We start from the raw sequence: 16,484 nt of genomic DNA, 5'->3' as shown, positions 1-16,484 counted from the left end.
TTATAAAGACAAATACAGTAAGACAAGAACATTTGACGAGGTAAAGCTACTATAAATATCATAGTCTCAAAGCAAAAAAGAAGTATAGCTAAGGCAGAAGAGGAAATAATCCCCACTAATCATTTTAATCGCTTTGTGATAATATGCAGGTTGTCAGAGAGCTACACGGGGCAATAGGAACAGTGTTCCTCTTATTTTCAAGGAAGATCCTGTTTTGGGTACAATGGCATGCTATTTAACATGTTAAAAAATTTTGACTGGATTGTAAGACAGTAGGTTCCAAGTTTTTATTCCCTTTGTGTGCCCAGAATTGAAAATGTATTGTTGTAGTCTGGATGGTCATGTATAGTACTCTTTATTTATTGTGAAATGATTTTAATTATTAAAATTGTAATGACAGAACGGATGCTTAACTATGTAGTGTCTTGCAAATAAGTAGTAATGTGCCTGTCATTTTAAACAGAGAATAGTTCCATTTTATGCACACCATAGACTTGTCAAATAACATGGTCATAAGCTTTGTCAAATAAAGAAGTGCTCATTCAGTTAAGTCAACAGATAATGTTTTTAAATATCTTATTTTTTAAAGTGTCAGTTCTTCAGCACTAGTCTTTTTGATTCTTCTTCATCAAAGCTACTCAGTGTCACCACTTTGCATGTAGAAAGCCTGAAGACATGTCACTCTGTGTTATGAAATAATTAACTGTATAAAAGTCTAAGATGTACTAATATTAGCCTGAATAATCCTTTTTTTTTTTCTCAGTAAATCTACTTATTATTGTTCAGAAATTTAATATGAATAAATCTACAACTAGAGCAAATCTACAACTAGAACAGTTGTAAGAGAAATATTCAAGTATGATATTTCTGATTAAAAACACAGGACATGTCCAGTCGTAAAATAAAATGATAATTTATAATTCTGGCTTCTATTACATTCAAACATTATTCATGCCCAGAATTATTAGAATAAATTCCACTGCACTATTTTGCATCAATACTATTACACAAGATTTTGCTGGAGGGTATTGAATCAATGTAATTCTTGTAATACTGCTTTTTTTCAATCATGGATTGTTATAATGCCATTTCAAGGAGTCTTTTTTTTTCTTCCCCTCTCTTATCATCTTATTTGTAGCTAGATTAGAAACAGATTAGTTTTTATTTTAAAGCAGGCATGGTGATGTAATATTACTACAGCAAACACCAGTGAAACATGAAAATTACATTTGGAGATAATATAATGTCAGAGGGACAGGTTATTTGTGATTGAAAAACATTATGATTTCATCAAAGGCAAAGTGCACAGTGTCTACACATTGTTGTGGAATATTATTATTGAACTTTGTGAAACACTTCACATTTCCAGCACAATTAGTACTTCAACTTTTATGCTGTATAATTATCATGAAGTTTTACTTCATGATTTTACTACTGTTGAGAGTCTCATTCATTATTTGTAGCAAAAATATTTAGAAAAATATCTAATTATGGGCAAAACAAAAAATCACCAACACCTTGTCTTAAAAAGAAGCCTCTCTTGAAGAAGAAAAAAAAGAAAAAAAGAAAACTCAGGGAAAAATATGTAAGGAAAATCACTTCACAGTTGTTAGTTGCATTGCTTAGGAGAGTACTGGTAGATAGGTACTTAATATTACACTAATCAACAAAATATAAAAACTTGTGTTAACCATAATTATGTTAAATACTATTGAGAGTTAAAAATACCAATGGGTATTATTTGGGGCTTGATTCTTTCACATTTTATTTATCAAATGTATTATTATTTTGAGAATATTGTCTTACTGACTACCGATGAAGTAAGATATTGTCCCTCTCAGGCCAGCTTGAGATATATAACAGTGTAAATATCAGGACAAGGAAGAAGTTTAATTTTTCCATGTTACTTTCTGACAAGAGTTCATACTACACGAGATAGCCATTGAATACAATGACTTGAAACCTCTTACAAAATGACATAATTTAATGTGTTTTTTTTTCTTTGGAAATTGCTTTACTTAGATTTTTTTTTTTCCCCTTCCTCTCTTCCCTCCCTTCTTTCTCTGTGAGCAAAATCATTTAGCTGGCTGTGAATGTTACTGATTGCAGTGATTCTTGCCACCACTTTGTCTGCCCTAATGAGTCAGCTAATGATTTCAGAGAAGTAGCCACCATTTTACAGATTGATGTTGCATTGTATTCCCATACTTTCATTGTAGATTGAAGGCACTCAACTTCATATTGCTCGGTGTACTGTAGGAATTTATGGATCTGCTGTAACGCTTTCTCTACAGTTGCTTTTCATAATTCTGGGTCTCTAATTGGTGTAAAACTGTAAAGCTATTTGCTGCACTGAAGCTCAGAGTGGATTTATGTTTTTCACCAAAGATGGAAATCTGTTCCTTTCTACTGCTATGGAGAGTTTTCATTTATCTTCTCACAAGTTTCTTTAGACCTTGTGGATTATACCATTCAGAGCTATTAGCTGGCTTGGTTAATGCACAAGCTCCGAGCGCAAGAAATCACTCCAGCAAGCAATTGCTTTTTGCAGTGGGGAAGGCAGGATTGCATAGGGAATAACTTTTTGTGAGTTAACAAGTTTTGAATGGAAAGTGATGGAAATACTGTAAATCTGCAACATACTTCCTCGTGTTTCCCACAGCTCCTATATTTGCTGAGTTACTTTGCAGGCACCACCCGCACCTTCCCCTTAGAAGCCCACTCTCTCAGAAATACACTAAAACAAAACAAAAACAGGTTAATGGTTTTATACCAAGTCTGTTATGGGGCTTTCGTAAGACCCAAAGAAATTTATCTAGACTATTACTCTTCCCCCGTTTTCTCTTTCTATTACTTTCTATTCTAGGTGCCCTTTCATTCTTGCTTTTTGGCTGGCTGATGGTTGGAGTAAATTTGTTGTGCTGTTCTGTAAATTTGTATAGAGTAAAATGCTCTGAGTCAGTGAGGTTAGAGATATTAGAGTTTACATCTACCTGAAAAAAAAAAAAAAACAGAAAACAAAAAAACAAATCAATAAGTGTCTGAACTAAAATTCCAAGGTGTGTACCAAAATTCCACTGAACTATTTTTTTCACTCTTTCTTTCAGTTTTACCTCCCCGACTTCTTGTATGTGTTACACCTGTCCTCTATATGAAAGTGTCAAACTGTGGAAGCTCATTGGCATGTCTGGTAATGTAAGACATGTTAGCACCACAGGTATCATTACGAGGTCATGTAAAGTCAGTCATTCAGTAACTCTCCTCCATCCTGTATTTTTTTGTTGTTGTCTTTTGTTAGTCTGATATCCTCCCTTTTGCCCTTCACTCCTCCTTTATTTTTTGTTACTTTTTGAAAAAATGCTGCTAGCTTTTCTGTATTTGTGTTTCCAAGATAAACCTCATTGAAGTTGATGGGGAGCAAGGATATAAATGACACAAAGTGTTTATTTTGGGTCTTGTAATAACTTAATTGTCAATAAACAGAATGTCCAACTAGTTGTGCCATGGAGTGAGTTAGGATAATTTTTCATTAGTCAGCCTGTGTAATCTAATTGCCTCTCTTCTGAATGACCTTTCTGAGAGGAGAGAAGAGAAGATGCAAATGCATAGCTGAATCATACATTCTCCTTGTCCTGTCTTCTCTCAAGCTTTCCTGACTCGGTTTCTTTGACAGTGCTGCTTGTCTTCTGCTTGTCACATCCAAGACTTCCCAGACATCTGCATTCAGTGCATTCAGTGGTTGGCTCTAGAACTCATTTTTTTGTTTGAAATATATACTTTCCTTGCCAGCGATTGACTTCTCTGTGAACTTTGAATTTTTTTAACTGATTTCCCCCACACCTCCATCTGTGTGTGTGCTCCCCAGCGATGGGACTGGGTTGTTGCAGGGCACGTTTTGTCAGGGTGCTGTATTCTGTGCAGTTTGTGTCTTTGTTAAGGAAACCTCTGCTCACCGGAGATATACGGTGACTCTTTTGCGTCTTGGGTAGCGTGCATTCTGTTTTCTCCAGATGTATTCAGCATCCTGATGTAACTTCAATTCTTCAAACTGCTCAGCTGGTACAGCTAAAAAAACATGCTAGTATACAACAGTATTTGTGACAGTTTTGAGTTAAGTAAGAAAACTGTGGAATGTTTTCTATATTTATGTCTCATGTCTTCCATTCATTGTGAGCTAATGCAGATATTCAGACTAGGAATGCAGGGAAGGCTTCCCAGGTGCAAAGCAGCAGTAAGTTTACATAATTTCCAAAGGCTTGTCTGCAAAGCTTCACCAGAAACCCATGTGGCTCACTGTAGGCCACGTGAAAAAGCCTCTAACATGGGACTGTAATTTTGGATGGAGAATTTACAGGAGAGCAATGTAATGTGTGTGCATTTTGTGGACACATGATTTTGCAGATATTTTTGATGGAAAGACCAGGCTCTGTCATTAGCTGAATACCTCTGGCAAGGTATGTTGTGCTTTAGGTTGGTATAATATGAAAGTCAGAAAATAATGAAATTTATACCTACGTTGTGAGGTATACATTGATTTATTAAGACTAGCATCTTTCTAAAAGTTTCTGCAGTTCTGCAGTACTTGCGCAAACAGTGGTGATCCACAAATACTTTTTCTAGCAAAAGTGGTCCGGTGACATAGAGCAGATAAGGTAAAACTGAGGTCAGGTAAACATATGTGAACATTCCTCCTGTTAATCACGTGGAAAATATTTGCTTGGATGGATTAATTATGTTTCTGCCTTCACAATTTTTTTCCCTGTAAACTCATTTTGTTCATTTTATTAACTTCTCACAGTCCAGCCTTTGTTTCCTCTGACCTGTTGTCGGTTGAGTGTTTGGCAGAGATAGACACCAAGCTGACAACATGTGGTTTGGGACATCTGAAGGTTCCTACATCCCAGAGTGCTTCAGCAGGAAAGAGCACAATTCTGTGGAAAATATATAGATTTACTTAACCAGTAATACATTTCAATGTAGTCATTTAAAGAAATGCGGAAGTCTTTTTATTTAATTTTATTTAAATTTAAAATCAGTGGAAGGCTTGATTTGTCGAGTCATGGAACAAACTGTAACCTTATTTCCTCTTTATAAGATGACTTGTGAAATGGCTGTTGTAGCTCTCTTGATACAGCATAAAGGCTACCCTGGATGGACAGATGTAATTAGAGTTGTTTAGCAGAATGACAGTGCTGTAGTTGTTCTTCCCACCTAATGGGATTGTTGACATGCCCAACTATTTTTTTTTCTTCTTGAACAAGGTCTTATTCTACACACAGACTGTGCTTTTATTCAAATAGCAGCACTGCTTTCATGCAAGAATTGTGATACATTCCTTTACAGCTATCTATATTTTTTACAGGCTACAAATGTTATTTGAGCAAGAAGGGTCAGAGAAAAAGGGAATATGAGCAATTTAATAGCTTTGCACCTTTAGCTCTCAGCACACTGAGAGCTTAAGTTGCACGTCTTCAGTGTTAAGAGTGTGCTGCTCCACTGAATGCAGTGGCCTTTGGTATCTAGAGAATTGGTTTCACATCTTGGAAGATGCTGCAAGCAACGTAACTAACATAACCTAGCATAACCATTAGATCCAAATAATTATTTGTATATATATATATATATATATATATATATTTAACTGACTTGACATAACTGATGACATATGAAGATAACCCCAGCATTGAAATGACAAATATATTTGTAAGAGAAATATAAGGTGCATAGTATATTTTCTTCTATAGTTTTTTTATGCTGTTACTATCATTCATCTACAATTGATGTTATCCCACAAAAATATTTTTAGAAGGGACTCTATCCAAGCACAATGAAGAGTTAAGTTCTAGCTTTTCAAATGACAGTCTATCCTCTTCTTTTCTGTTGTTCATTTATCATTGTCATGCTTACTGCCACTGTAACGATTCTAGACATGTAAAACAATGGGGGTTTAGCCTGCTTGGTATTTATCATTCTGCCTACTGGAAACATTATGAAGTTAAAAATGATCATACTGCCATTATATCTCCATTTAAATAATTTTAAAAAGGAAAGTAAATATTAAAGTAATTAAATTGACATGGACACAAGTCACATGTCAAAAACCATACAAAAGTTAGTGAAAGCAGACCAAATTTAAATGAGGAAATCACTAACTAACCTACTGAAGAGTTTGCCATTTTATAGCATGCAACATTATCAGGATACAAAGAAAAGGTTAGAATAAATGCATAAGTTATTAAAATTCCCAAATGCTTGCCTAGAAGCAGTTGCATCAAACAGTTTTGTAATTTGTTAACAATTGTTGGTAATATTCTGTCCCCCTCACTCCTCCATCCCCTCATTTTATTTGGTGAAAGAGTATGTCAGAAGTCCTGACAGACTATAATGATCATTGCCCCTTGAGGTCTTTTGCTCTGGAGGGGGTTTGCATCCTACACAATGTCATAGTTTTCCAAAGGATAATGAAATCCACTGGATGATGACTGCATTCTTTCTGAATTGCAGTTGTACAGCAACCAAAGCCAGCACTATGAAAAAAGAGCAGGGAAAATGGGACATAATATATAAAAAAATTGGTCTTTGAAAGGGCATGATTATGCTATGACTTATTCAAGAATTAATGCTCAAATAATGTAGAAAGTAGAGTTGGGCCAGTAACGAACTAGGAAATTTCATACCTTAGTTTCTCAGCTACTACCAAGGATGATAAGGATTTAAACAGAGAAACGAATCAATGAAATTTCTGCCAAGTGTCTCATCTTTATGACTGAGGTTTGCACACATACATACTGTATACATACCAACCTAAAGTACTTTGCTTTCCAGAGGATTCTGCTGGTTCAGAAGCATTGATTATCAGTTCATCAGTGATACTGCCTGCGTGGTCTTACTGGTTTTTATTTTGAGATATCTGCATTCAGACTAACTTCCTAAGTTCATCTTGAGATGGGAAAATTGCAATAAAATGCCACAGTAACAAGCTGATGGTTATTTATAGTATTAGTTATAATATTTGATTTGGTATTTTGCAATATACTATTACTACCAAGATTTTTGCTAATAAATAGTAGGATATCAGTCTACTTGGAATCTGATTAAATGTGTGCTTTCCAAGAAGAATGAGTTAATATTGATGCAGAGCATGAGTAGACCTGGTTTCAGAGGTGTATGCAAAGCTGGCAGAGAAGCAGCTTCTGTGTCTCCTGATGAAGCAATCTCAGCGGAGCATTGCTTCGTTAAGTGCAGTGTCAGGAGGTTGCTGTCATTGCAGCATTTTTCCTTCGTGACCAAACAGTGGAAAAAAGACAGATGAGTACTGTAGAGCTGGGTGTGTACTGGGTGTCTAAGCAGTAGAATTTAATTTCAACAACCTAAAGGAATTATCCAGGCTGACTGAAAGTACAAGTTGCTCAATAAACAGTAACTGTGCATATCCACTGGCCTAAATGTTCACGTCCTTTGTGCTTCTCATGAAAATCAAGAATTTCTGCATGTTAATTTCAGTAATCTCTGATTTCTTGGGATATCTTCTCTTCTTTGTTGTTACTGGATAAATTGTTAACCATATTTTAAAGTTTCCTGTCTTGGTGTGTAGAGTCAGCCTACCTAGGCTGAGCTACTCAAGAAGTAGGTTAGACACATGGAGGTACTCTGAAAATGGACAAGAAAAATGGTTTGGAGGTGCTTTCTGGTGCTTTCAGCTTTTCTGATTATTTAAGTAACATATATGCAAAATCAGTAGAATCGGTATTCGGCCCCCAAAAGGAAGAAGTACTGTTGGCATATGCTGAGCTATATAGCTAAAACTAGAATTCTACTTCATTGGTTAATGGTTTTATTTTGTGATTTCACTGGATGTGAGTTGAAACCAAGTGACAATAATAGTGTAACATCTACCTGAACTTCGACAGCGCTAGTTATGAAATCACCAAGTAGTACTAGCTCTGCGCCTTCGCTCTCTCCTTCTCTGTCATCAAAAGTAGCATTGATCACTAATGCCAAAATGAAAATAAGAGGTAGCAGTTCACATAAGAAAACATTTGGATGGCAGCTGTTTTACATTAGGTGTAGTTAATAGTCATGTTTGCAACCACAAACGTAATATTTACATCCATTGAAATAACAGCAATGATTAAATGGGATAAGAGCAGAATGATACCAGCTGCTCCAGAACATCGTTTTTTTGTAAGCTTGATTGATGTTGATTGGGCATGCCCTGGATCTGTGGAATACCAGTAGGAAGCTGAAAAGAAATCCCCAGACAACAACAACAAACCCCAATAACGGGGCAAGCAGTTCATTAGTTACATCTCTTGAGCAAAAAGGAAAGGAAAAAGGAAGAAAGAACAGTACTGAATACACTAATCAAATTTTCATCACTGTATAAGCTCTGCATAGATTGACAAAGAGGGAAAATAATAGGTTATGATTAACATTAGTAACACTTACATTGCTAAAGCAGTTGGCAGATATCAACTAGAGATTCATTTAGAAACATGGCTTGTAGCTACTGAGAATGGTATTCAGCATCAGATACTTTGCATTAGAAATTTTCCCTGTCAAGCAAATGAAATGAGTTTTGCTTGCAGAAAAACATGAAGTGACAGAACAAAAGAAATGGGATGCAATTTGGGGTCGCAGAGATATGAAGAGCTTCTATTAAAGAGTATCTGTAACATCTGTCTACAGGAGTAAGATCTTTTTTTTTTCTCATTTTACTCCCCGCCCCCCCCCCCCCCCCCCCCCCCCCCAGTAATTTATATGTATGGCTTGCCCTCTCTTGTTCACAATAAGAATTAAAAACAAAACAAAGAAAAAAAATGACAACAACAACAAAAAATCCTAACATCCTGTCCTCGCAAGTCAAGCTCTAGGAAAGAAATATTTCTGGTATTGTTACCTGATGGGTAGTTTTCAATCTTTTATTTCCTTTTCTTTTACTCTGTGTTCTACCATTTTTTTCTAGTCCTCTCCAGATGGAAAAAGGACCGACATTCTCCTAGTTAGTGTTTTTTGTATCTTACTTTTATTCCAGAACCTGACATCTGAATTTCCTAGAAAAAAACATTGTCTATGCTTTATAAGCAATGTTTCCTATTACAGACACAACTTTGAACTGTCAGTTTGTTATGTATATGTGATTATTTTTTCAGCTTTTCATGCTCCATCAGTGTTCTGTAGTTGTGGACACTGTCCCAGAGTCTAAATATTCATATGCTGAGAATTTCATGCTGGAAGGTAAAATACTTTAGAAAATAGGAAACTGTTTTTACACTAGAGGTAAAAGAAAAAAACATTTGTCCTGATTTGTTTTAAAAAATAAAATAAAATTCTTGAAATAATGGGCAAAATTATTCCCTCAAATTACTGATACAGAGTGTTTGCATATGAAAATTATCTTATATAAATAGAATTCATTACAGGAAAGTGAAAACAACTTCATATACCTTGTTAAGTACTTTTACTGTGCATTATTGTAACAGATCTAATCCATATGGAACGTTTTATTGCTTGAAATCAATGCCTTTGTAGAATGTCTACTTAACTCGTTGGGAAAGATTTTTTTTATTATTTTTATTTTTTTCAGTGGGTTTGGTTTGGTTGTGTTTTTGTGTGCAATTGATATGTGGCAGTTCTGCAAGTGCAAACGTGTGGAATATGAATGCCAAAGATTTATTGACATAAACAAGTAGCTTCTGAGCATTGCAAGGAACTATTTGTGAAGGCTGCACTGTATGTATTTACATGGGACAGGACAGAAAATGATGCAATTTTAAAAGTTGCTGATTTTTGTAATATATTTTTTATTAGTAACACAATACTTATTATTTCTTGTTGCCATCATTACCATTGACTCTAAGTATTTGCCTATTAAGATTGTTTTTGTCTAATTGAAGATGAACTCTCTGAAATTAAAATAATTAAAATGTTCCATATTCATTCATTGAATAGCAATTATTTGATAAGAAAGATAAATGGATTCAAGACAATATTAGCCGGAACTATTCTTAAATATCTACTTTGCTGTTTGGGAACTCTGGATGAGCAAATCAGAGCCTCATATTCTGTTCTTTCTGTCCTCCCAAACTCAAAGGAACACCAAAGGCCTCTGACTCAATTCACTCAGGAGCATCTGATCTCTACTATTCAATTTAGTGTTTGTAACCTTTCTAGCACAGTTAAACCGACTTTCATTCTACTTTGTGGCATTGAAAAATAGCTGTTAGGAAAGCTGGCAGCTTGACTACTCTGGCTGAGTAGTTGTCCAAGCTGAACAACGTCAGAGAAAGATGGGCCTTTGCTGTAGATAGAGTTAGATTTAGAACTTCAAATTTCAAATACTCCTATGATGAAATGGGAACAGTTTTCTGATTTGGTTGAAACCCTGATAAAGTTTGAGTTTACAAACTGAGTTTTGAGAAAATTAAAGTTACATTTTACTTTGGGTGTTCAATTCTTCATTATGCCTTGGCAAAACTGTGGCTGCTGATGGGAGTGAGAGATGGATCAGGCACTGGAAAGAAGTGAACTGATGGTTAATAACAGTAAGTCACTGAGTTCCAACTAGTGAGATAAATTTTACTGATGATGCACAGGCATGTTTCAGGGGCAGCATGAAGCTGGCATGGACTCAGTGGTTTTGCTTACTCTTTCTGGCTCATCATTTAGTGTCTCGCTGCCAGTGATGTAACCACATTTACTAGAACCCTTTGAGCCTGACCCTTCAGCCAATTGTTCACCTATCATCTTATGTATTTGTCTAGTTGTATGCTGGACATTTTGTCCAGAAGGATACTGTGAGGAACAGTATCAACAGCTCTGTTGAAATCCAAAAGGATTACATCAGCGGGCTTCCCTTGGTCAACTATGTGCTTAACGTTGTCATGAGAGGGCAGTTGAAAGGGTAAAGAGAGAATAGGCAGTAACTAGAAGCAAGATTTATCTATTTCAGTAACCTGCTTGCCTGATGCTTTCTGAGGCCCTTGTGTTTCATGATCACTATGGGAGTAAGAGACAGCGAAGCACCATCCAGATCAGGGAATGAAAGAGGGTGTGAAGGAGAGAACACAGAGGGTAAACTTGGGAATCTCTGGTGTCAGTCGTTCCACCATATTGTGAGTCTGCTCCAATCTAGTTATGGACTCATGCTTACCCATTGCCATGGGTATGCTGGACAGCATAGCCTTCCTGGAAGCAGTGCTTGGCAGCTGAGAAAGCAAAGATGCTGGCACAGATGTTTCTAAATTTTAGTATAATCAGAGGTTTTCCTAAGAGGAATTCATTAATGGGTAGTTTTCCACTCAGCTTTGCCTCTTTCACAGTAGAAATTAAATCTAGAAGATTATAAAACCCTAACTCTAAAGTTTTCATGGTGGTGGAGTTTGAGACTGTTCAGAGCTTAACATTGACTGAGACTTAAGAACAAAAGATTCAGGAATTGCTGAAATATTAAGTATTCTTTTTCAATAGGAATGAGTTTGTTCTTGCTTCCAAACTCCTCCAAACAGTGAGGTTTGCCCGTCTTTAATATTAATCTACCTTAGCAGTTTTGTAATTAATATTGTACTTCAGTGTTTAAAAGAATGCATAAAGCTATGTATATTACTCTATCGGTCTTCTTAAGGAAGGTAGAGTTAGTGGGTTGTTCCTCTGCAAAATACTCTCCTGTGATGTCAGAAGAGCAGATCTGAAAAAATAAATAAAAATTGATTTTTACTGTAAATTATTCATTGAGTGTGCATGTAAAAACCCAGTTGCAGTTGTTGATTTTCAGCTCATTTTCAGCTTGTTTTTCCAGACAGTTTTTTTTTTTCTTTTTCAGAAAAGCCTTCTGTAAATATTAGAAATCTGGAAGGTTTGTTATACATAGTTAGTGAATCAGCTTGAATGCACTTATAGAGAACCTTACTATATTAATTTATAATATAACTGATTATTTTATTAATAAAGTCAAGTTACTGACCCTTGCTGAAGGGAAATGTAGGTTTTATTTGAGTTCTAACACTTGCACACAGAGATTTGAAAAAGCATATCAAAACAAAGAGTTGTAAACTAATCATTAGAATTGAAGGCATCAAGAAGCATTAGAATTATTTTCTAACTTGCTTTCACACTGCAAGGTCACCCCTGAACAAAGTGATGACGAGAATGTATTCTGTAGGGAATACAATGGGTAGAACTGTCAAAAATTAACTCCTTTTAAACAGTGAGAACATCAACTGAAATTTGCTTCTAACAATTTTATTGTCTTTTTTTTTTTTTAATTTTCTTATTTCACAGAGGATCTTTCTCAAAGCTGGAAGTGAGGAAGAAATCTTTGCACATCTTGGCTTGGATTACGTCGAACCATGGGAAAGGAATGCTTAAAGTGATTTGCCAGTGTGCATTCATCAGTTGACAGCGATGGTCCTTCTGCCTATCTTGCAGTCTGACTTAGATACATATATATTACATGTCTCTAAGACAAAACTTTAAAAAATATTAGAAGCCCTTATACATGCTTATGTTCCTAGAAAAGAACAGTTTAAGTTTGTCAGAATCCTTTCCAGTCTTCACAGTTTTAGTCTTTGATTTTTCTTCATACGATGACAAAGGGGGTAGAGCTTGTGGATTTTTTTTTTTTTTCAAGTGAAAACTTCTAACTGGTGAGATTTTTGTTTGTAACAGAAACTTCAAACTTCTGTGAATAATGCTTTTTAAAATATTGTCAGTTATGACAGTACCTAAATAATACAAAACCTTTCATCTGAGTCCAAAAATCACTGAAGTACATGCTTAGCTTTAGCTGAATTTCTTAAGTATTTTGCTGCATTCATATACAGTTTTTCTACAGTATATAAAGGCCAAAGACCTAGGCAGAAATTAGTCTGGCAGTCTCAGCTAGATGAGGCTTCAGCTATAATATTTATCTAGTTGCAGCACCACTCTATAAAAACTATAATCAAGTTGAGAACTCAGCTTAGACAACATTACACAGGAAGAGATTTTGGAAAGGAAAAGCAGAATAACTCAGTAGCAATCTTCAACAGTGAGGAAAAATACTATAAATTTGGAGTACCGATTTGGACTTCAGAAGATCCAGGATGTGATGTGATGATCCTTGATCAGGAATTTGAATTGTAACCTCTACGACACCAATTGCTTTAACTGTCAGACTGATGGCTGCTCTGGTGTGAAAGCTTTTATTTATCGGTACTCGTTTTATATATCTGGAAATTTAGTTTTCATCAGTAGCTATATATGCACTCGAATGAGAAGTTTACCTGAGCTATTGGTTGCTCTAGACTGTTATTCCATCCTTTTGGTCAGAAATTCATTTTGTATGTGAGAGACTTTCTAATGAAAGTAATCCTTTGAGATATTTTGTTTTCAGGAAATTCCCAGTGGCTCTTGTGATTGTTATGGATTTGCAATGCATTTATCCTTTAATGAACAAGGGTATTTAGTAGTTTAATATGTGAAGTTACTTACTGACAATTCCTTTATCATATTTAGAATAAAGGTGATTTACAGCACCATGACTGGTCAAAATTTTTTCTTAATTAGGACTGAACTTTTTTTTCCCCTGCTAAGGGTGATTTCATATCTTGGCATGACAAAACCATTCACAACCATTCTTACTGACAGTAATGGTGTCCCATATTCAAACAATGACAATATCCCATGGCAGCATAGATGTCAAGGTTCTACACGTGCATAAAATATACCAAGACTTAGTATTATAGTGCTTAATTACAAGATGAATGACTTAAAGTGCAAGTGCCAAAGCTATTGCTGGTAATTAAAAATCAACTTCTAAGAAGCTGACTCCTCAAGAGATGTTTTGTTAGTATAGTAGACAGTATAGTACAAATATTAACAAAAGTTCCTATGTGCAGTTTTATATGCAATATATTTCTGATTGTTAAAATAGGTAATAGCTCTGTTTTTTTGTGAAATGTATTCATTTTCATAGCTGGAATTAGAACTATAAAAACACTTTGAATATATCAGTGCTTATTCAATTCTATTTATTTGATGCCCAGTTCTTTTAGTTACAGTTCATTCATCACACTCTCCATCTCCACTGCTGTATTCATGAACAATACTCTCCTTCAGTTTAATACAGGTATTCATCAGGGTAATATGTTACAGAATCAGGCCCAGAAGTGACTGTAGGAAAATGAAAACTATTTCTTAGAAAAGGATCAGTTTTTTTTTTCTATAATGATCTCATGCTATTCAATAAACACAACCATATGGCTCACAGGTCATTGGGAGATTTCTCAAGCTTTAGCAAACAACATGAAATAACAGATGAACAGGAAAGGTCTACTGCAAGAAATTAATGCCATGCTGTGAATCCATTCTATAATTTGAGATAATCTGAATTATATGGTACAATCAATTTAAATTCTGTAATTTAAACCCATGATATTTATGTCATTAGTATTATGTCTTTAGTAGAGTTGTAGGAAAACTTTTTTTTTTTTTCCAGATGTAGTTATGTGACAGTTAGAAAAAGTATGCTGACCTTGTTTACTGGTTCCATTCAACTGAGGAATGGTTTTTAAAAGGACTGCATTGTAAACCATTCTAAAACCTAAAATGGGGAAGTAGAAAAATGTGATAACAGCATGGAATTTTATTCTTGACTGTACCAATAAAACCATCCCTTTAAAGTGTAGTTTCGCTAACTGAGCTGAAAATACAATGCCACTTTCTGAATTGCTCTAACTAGAAAGCACTGGCTTCACTTCCTGCTTTATCGTACTGACATATGAAACACGTTCTGTGTTTTGCATCAGGATTCTGACACTTAAGTAGCAATGAAATTTTTCAGTCCTAGTGGAAGAGAACAAAAGCTACAGTACCTTATCTAAATATACTTTTTACTTGACCGATATTTATCAGAAATTATACATTCCAGTTGTGCTGTTTCTGCATACTTCATGCCAGAGAGGAAATATGAAACATTCAATTTTTCACATAAAGAAATGTTTGAAATTCATAACTCCCATCCTGACTGCCTATGCATCACTTATAATTATGCCACCTGTGGGGGAGAAGATACCAAACACAAGTTCTGTCAGCTCCTTGAAGACTGGAAAAAAACAAACAGCACACCATTTTTTTTTTCCCCTCAATTTCCATGAGCTTTCTTTAGAATACATTTGACAGAGAATGAAAAACATGATTTCTACCTGGATCATAAATTACCAAAAATTACAGTATTGTTTACTGAGTGATGGGATTAAACGGAATGTCATGTTAGATGACCAGGATGGTCTGGCTATGAAGAATATAGCATCTGTTATGAATTCCTCCACTGAAGAAGCTGCTACCCTGTTACTATCATAGATACTGTATGCATGATCATCTCTGATAGCGCTCACCAAATTCATTGTGCATGCAATGACAGAGCCAAGAGGCACAGCAGATGTCATTAGCAACAGTTATACACAGGAAAAAGTAAAATTTTAAGGGTCAAGAAGAACATAGAATCATTTAGTTTGGAAAAGACCTTCAAGATCATCATGTCCAACCATAAACCTGACCTACCTGGATTCATTACTAAACCACGTCCCTTAGTAACACGTCCACACATCTGTTAAATATGTCCAGGGATGTGGATTCACCACTTCACAGAATCATAGAAACACAAGGTTGGAAAGGACCTACAAGATCATCTAGTCCAACTATCCTCCTATCACCAATACTACCCACTAAGCTACTAAATCATATCTCATAGCACCTTGTCTAGGCACCTCTTGAACACTGTGAGGGACGGTGACTCTACCACCTCCCTGGGCAGGCCGTTCCAGTGCCTGACCACTCTTTGAGAGGAAAAGTTTTTCCTAATATATAATCTAAATCTCCCCAGGTGCAACTTGTGGCCATTTCCTCAAGTCCTATCATTAGCTATCTGAGAAAAGAGACTGACCCCCTCCTCATCATAACGTCCCTTCAGGAAGTTGTAGAGTGCAATGAGGTCTCCCCTGAGCCTCCTCTTCTCCAGACTAAGCAATCCCAGCTCTCTCAGCTGCTCCTTATAGGACTTGTGTTCCAGACCCCTCACCAGTTTTGTTGCCCTTCTCTGGACATGCTCCAGGGCCTCGATGTCTTTCTTGTAGTGAGGAGCCCAAAACCAAACACAGCACTCAAGGTGCGGCCTCACCAAAGCTGAGGGGGGACGATCACCTCCCTGCTCCTGCTGGCTACACTATTTCTAATACAGGCCAGGATGCCCTTGGCCTTCTTGCCCACCTGAGCACACTGCTGGCTCATGTTCAGCCAAGCATCGATCAACACTCCCAGGTCCCTTTCCTCTCCTAGCCACTCTGCCCCAAGCTTATAGCGTTGCATGGGGTTATTGTGGCCAAAGTGCAGGACCTGGCACTTGGCCTTGTTAAACCTCATCCCATTTGCCTCAGCCCAGCAGTCTGGCCTATCCAGATCCCACTGAAGGGCCACCCTACCTTCAGGCAGATTGACACTACCTCCCA

The 16,484-nt window shown here is 36.2% G+C and overlaps 1 protein-coding gene across 5 annotated transcripts in view; it reads left to right on the top strand.

Moving 5' to 3' along the window:
- Positions 1-14,741, top strand: part of DNTT (DNA nucleotidylexotransferase) — a 168,808-nt gene extending 154,067 nt beyond the window's left edge. For 4 of the 5 annotated variants that reach the window (XM_067000584.1, XM_067000582.1, XM_067000581.1 and 1 more), the window contains exon 13: positions 12,280-14,740. In XM_067000584.1, coding sequence (XP_066856685.1) covers positions 12,280-12,366 — 87 coding nt within the window. In that variant the 3' untranslated portion in view covers positions 12,367-14,740. Of the gene's footprint in view, positions 1-12,279 lie in introns of all 5 variants that reach the window. The other variant, XM_013186152.3, reaches the window with a different exon arrangement.
- The last annotated feature ends 1,743 nt before the right edge of the window (positions 14,742-16,484 follow it).

This window comes from Anser cygnoides, chromosome 7, assembly GCF_040182565.1.
Source record: "Anser cygnoides isolate HZ-2024a breed goose chromosome 7, Taihu_goose_T2T_genome, whole genome shotgun sequence".
NCBI classification, from domain to species: domain Eukaryota; kingdom Metazoa; phylum Chordata; class Aves; order Anseriformes; family Anatidae; genus Anser; species Anser cygnoides.
The sequence above is the reverse complement of the archived record's forward strand: the minus strand, read 5'-3'. Positions and strand labels throughout refer to the sequence as shown.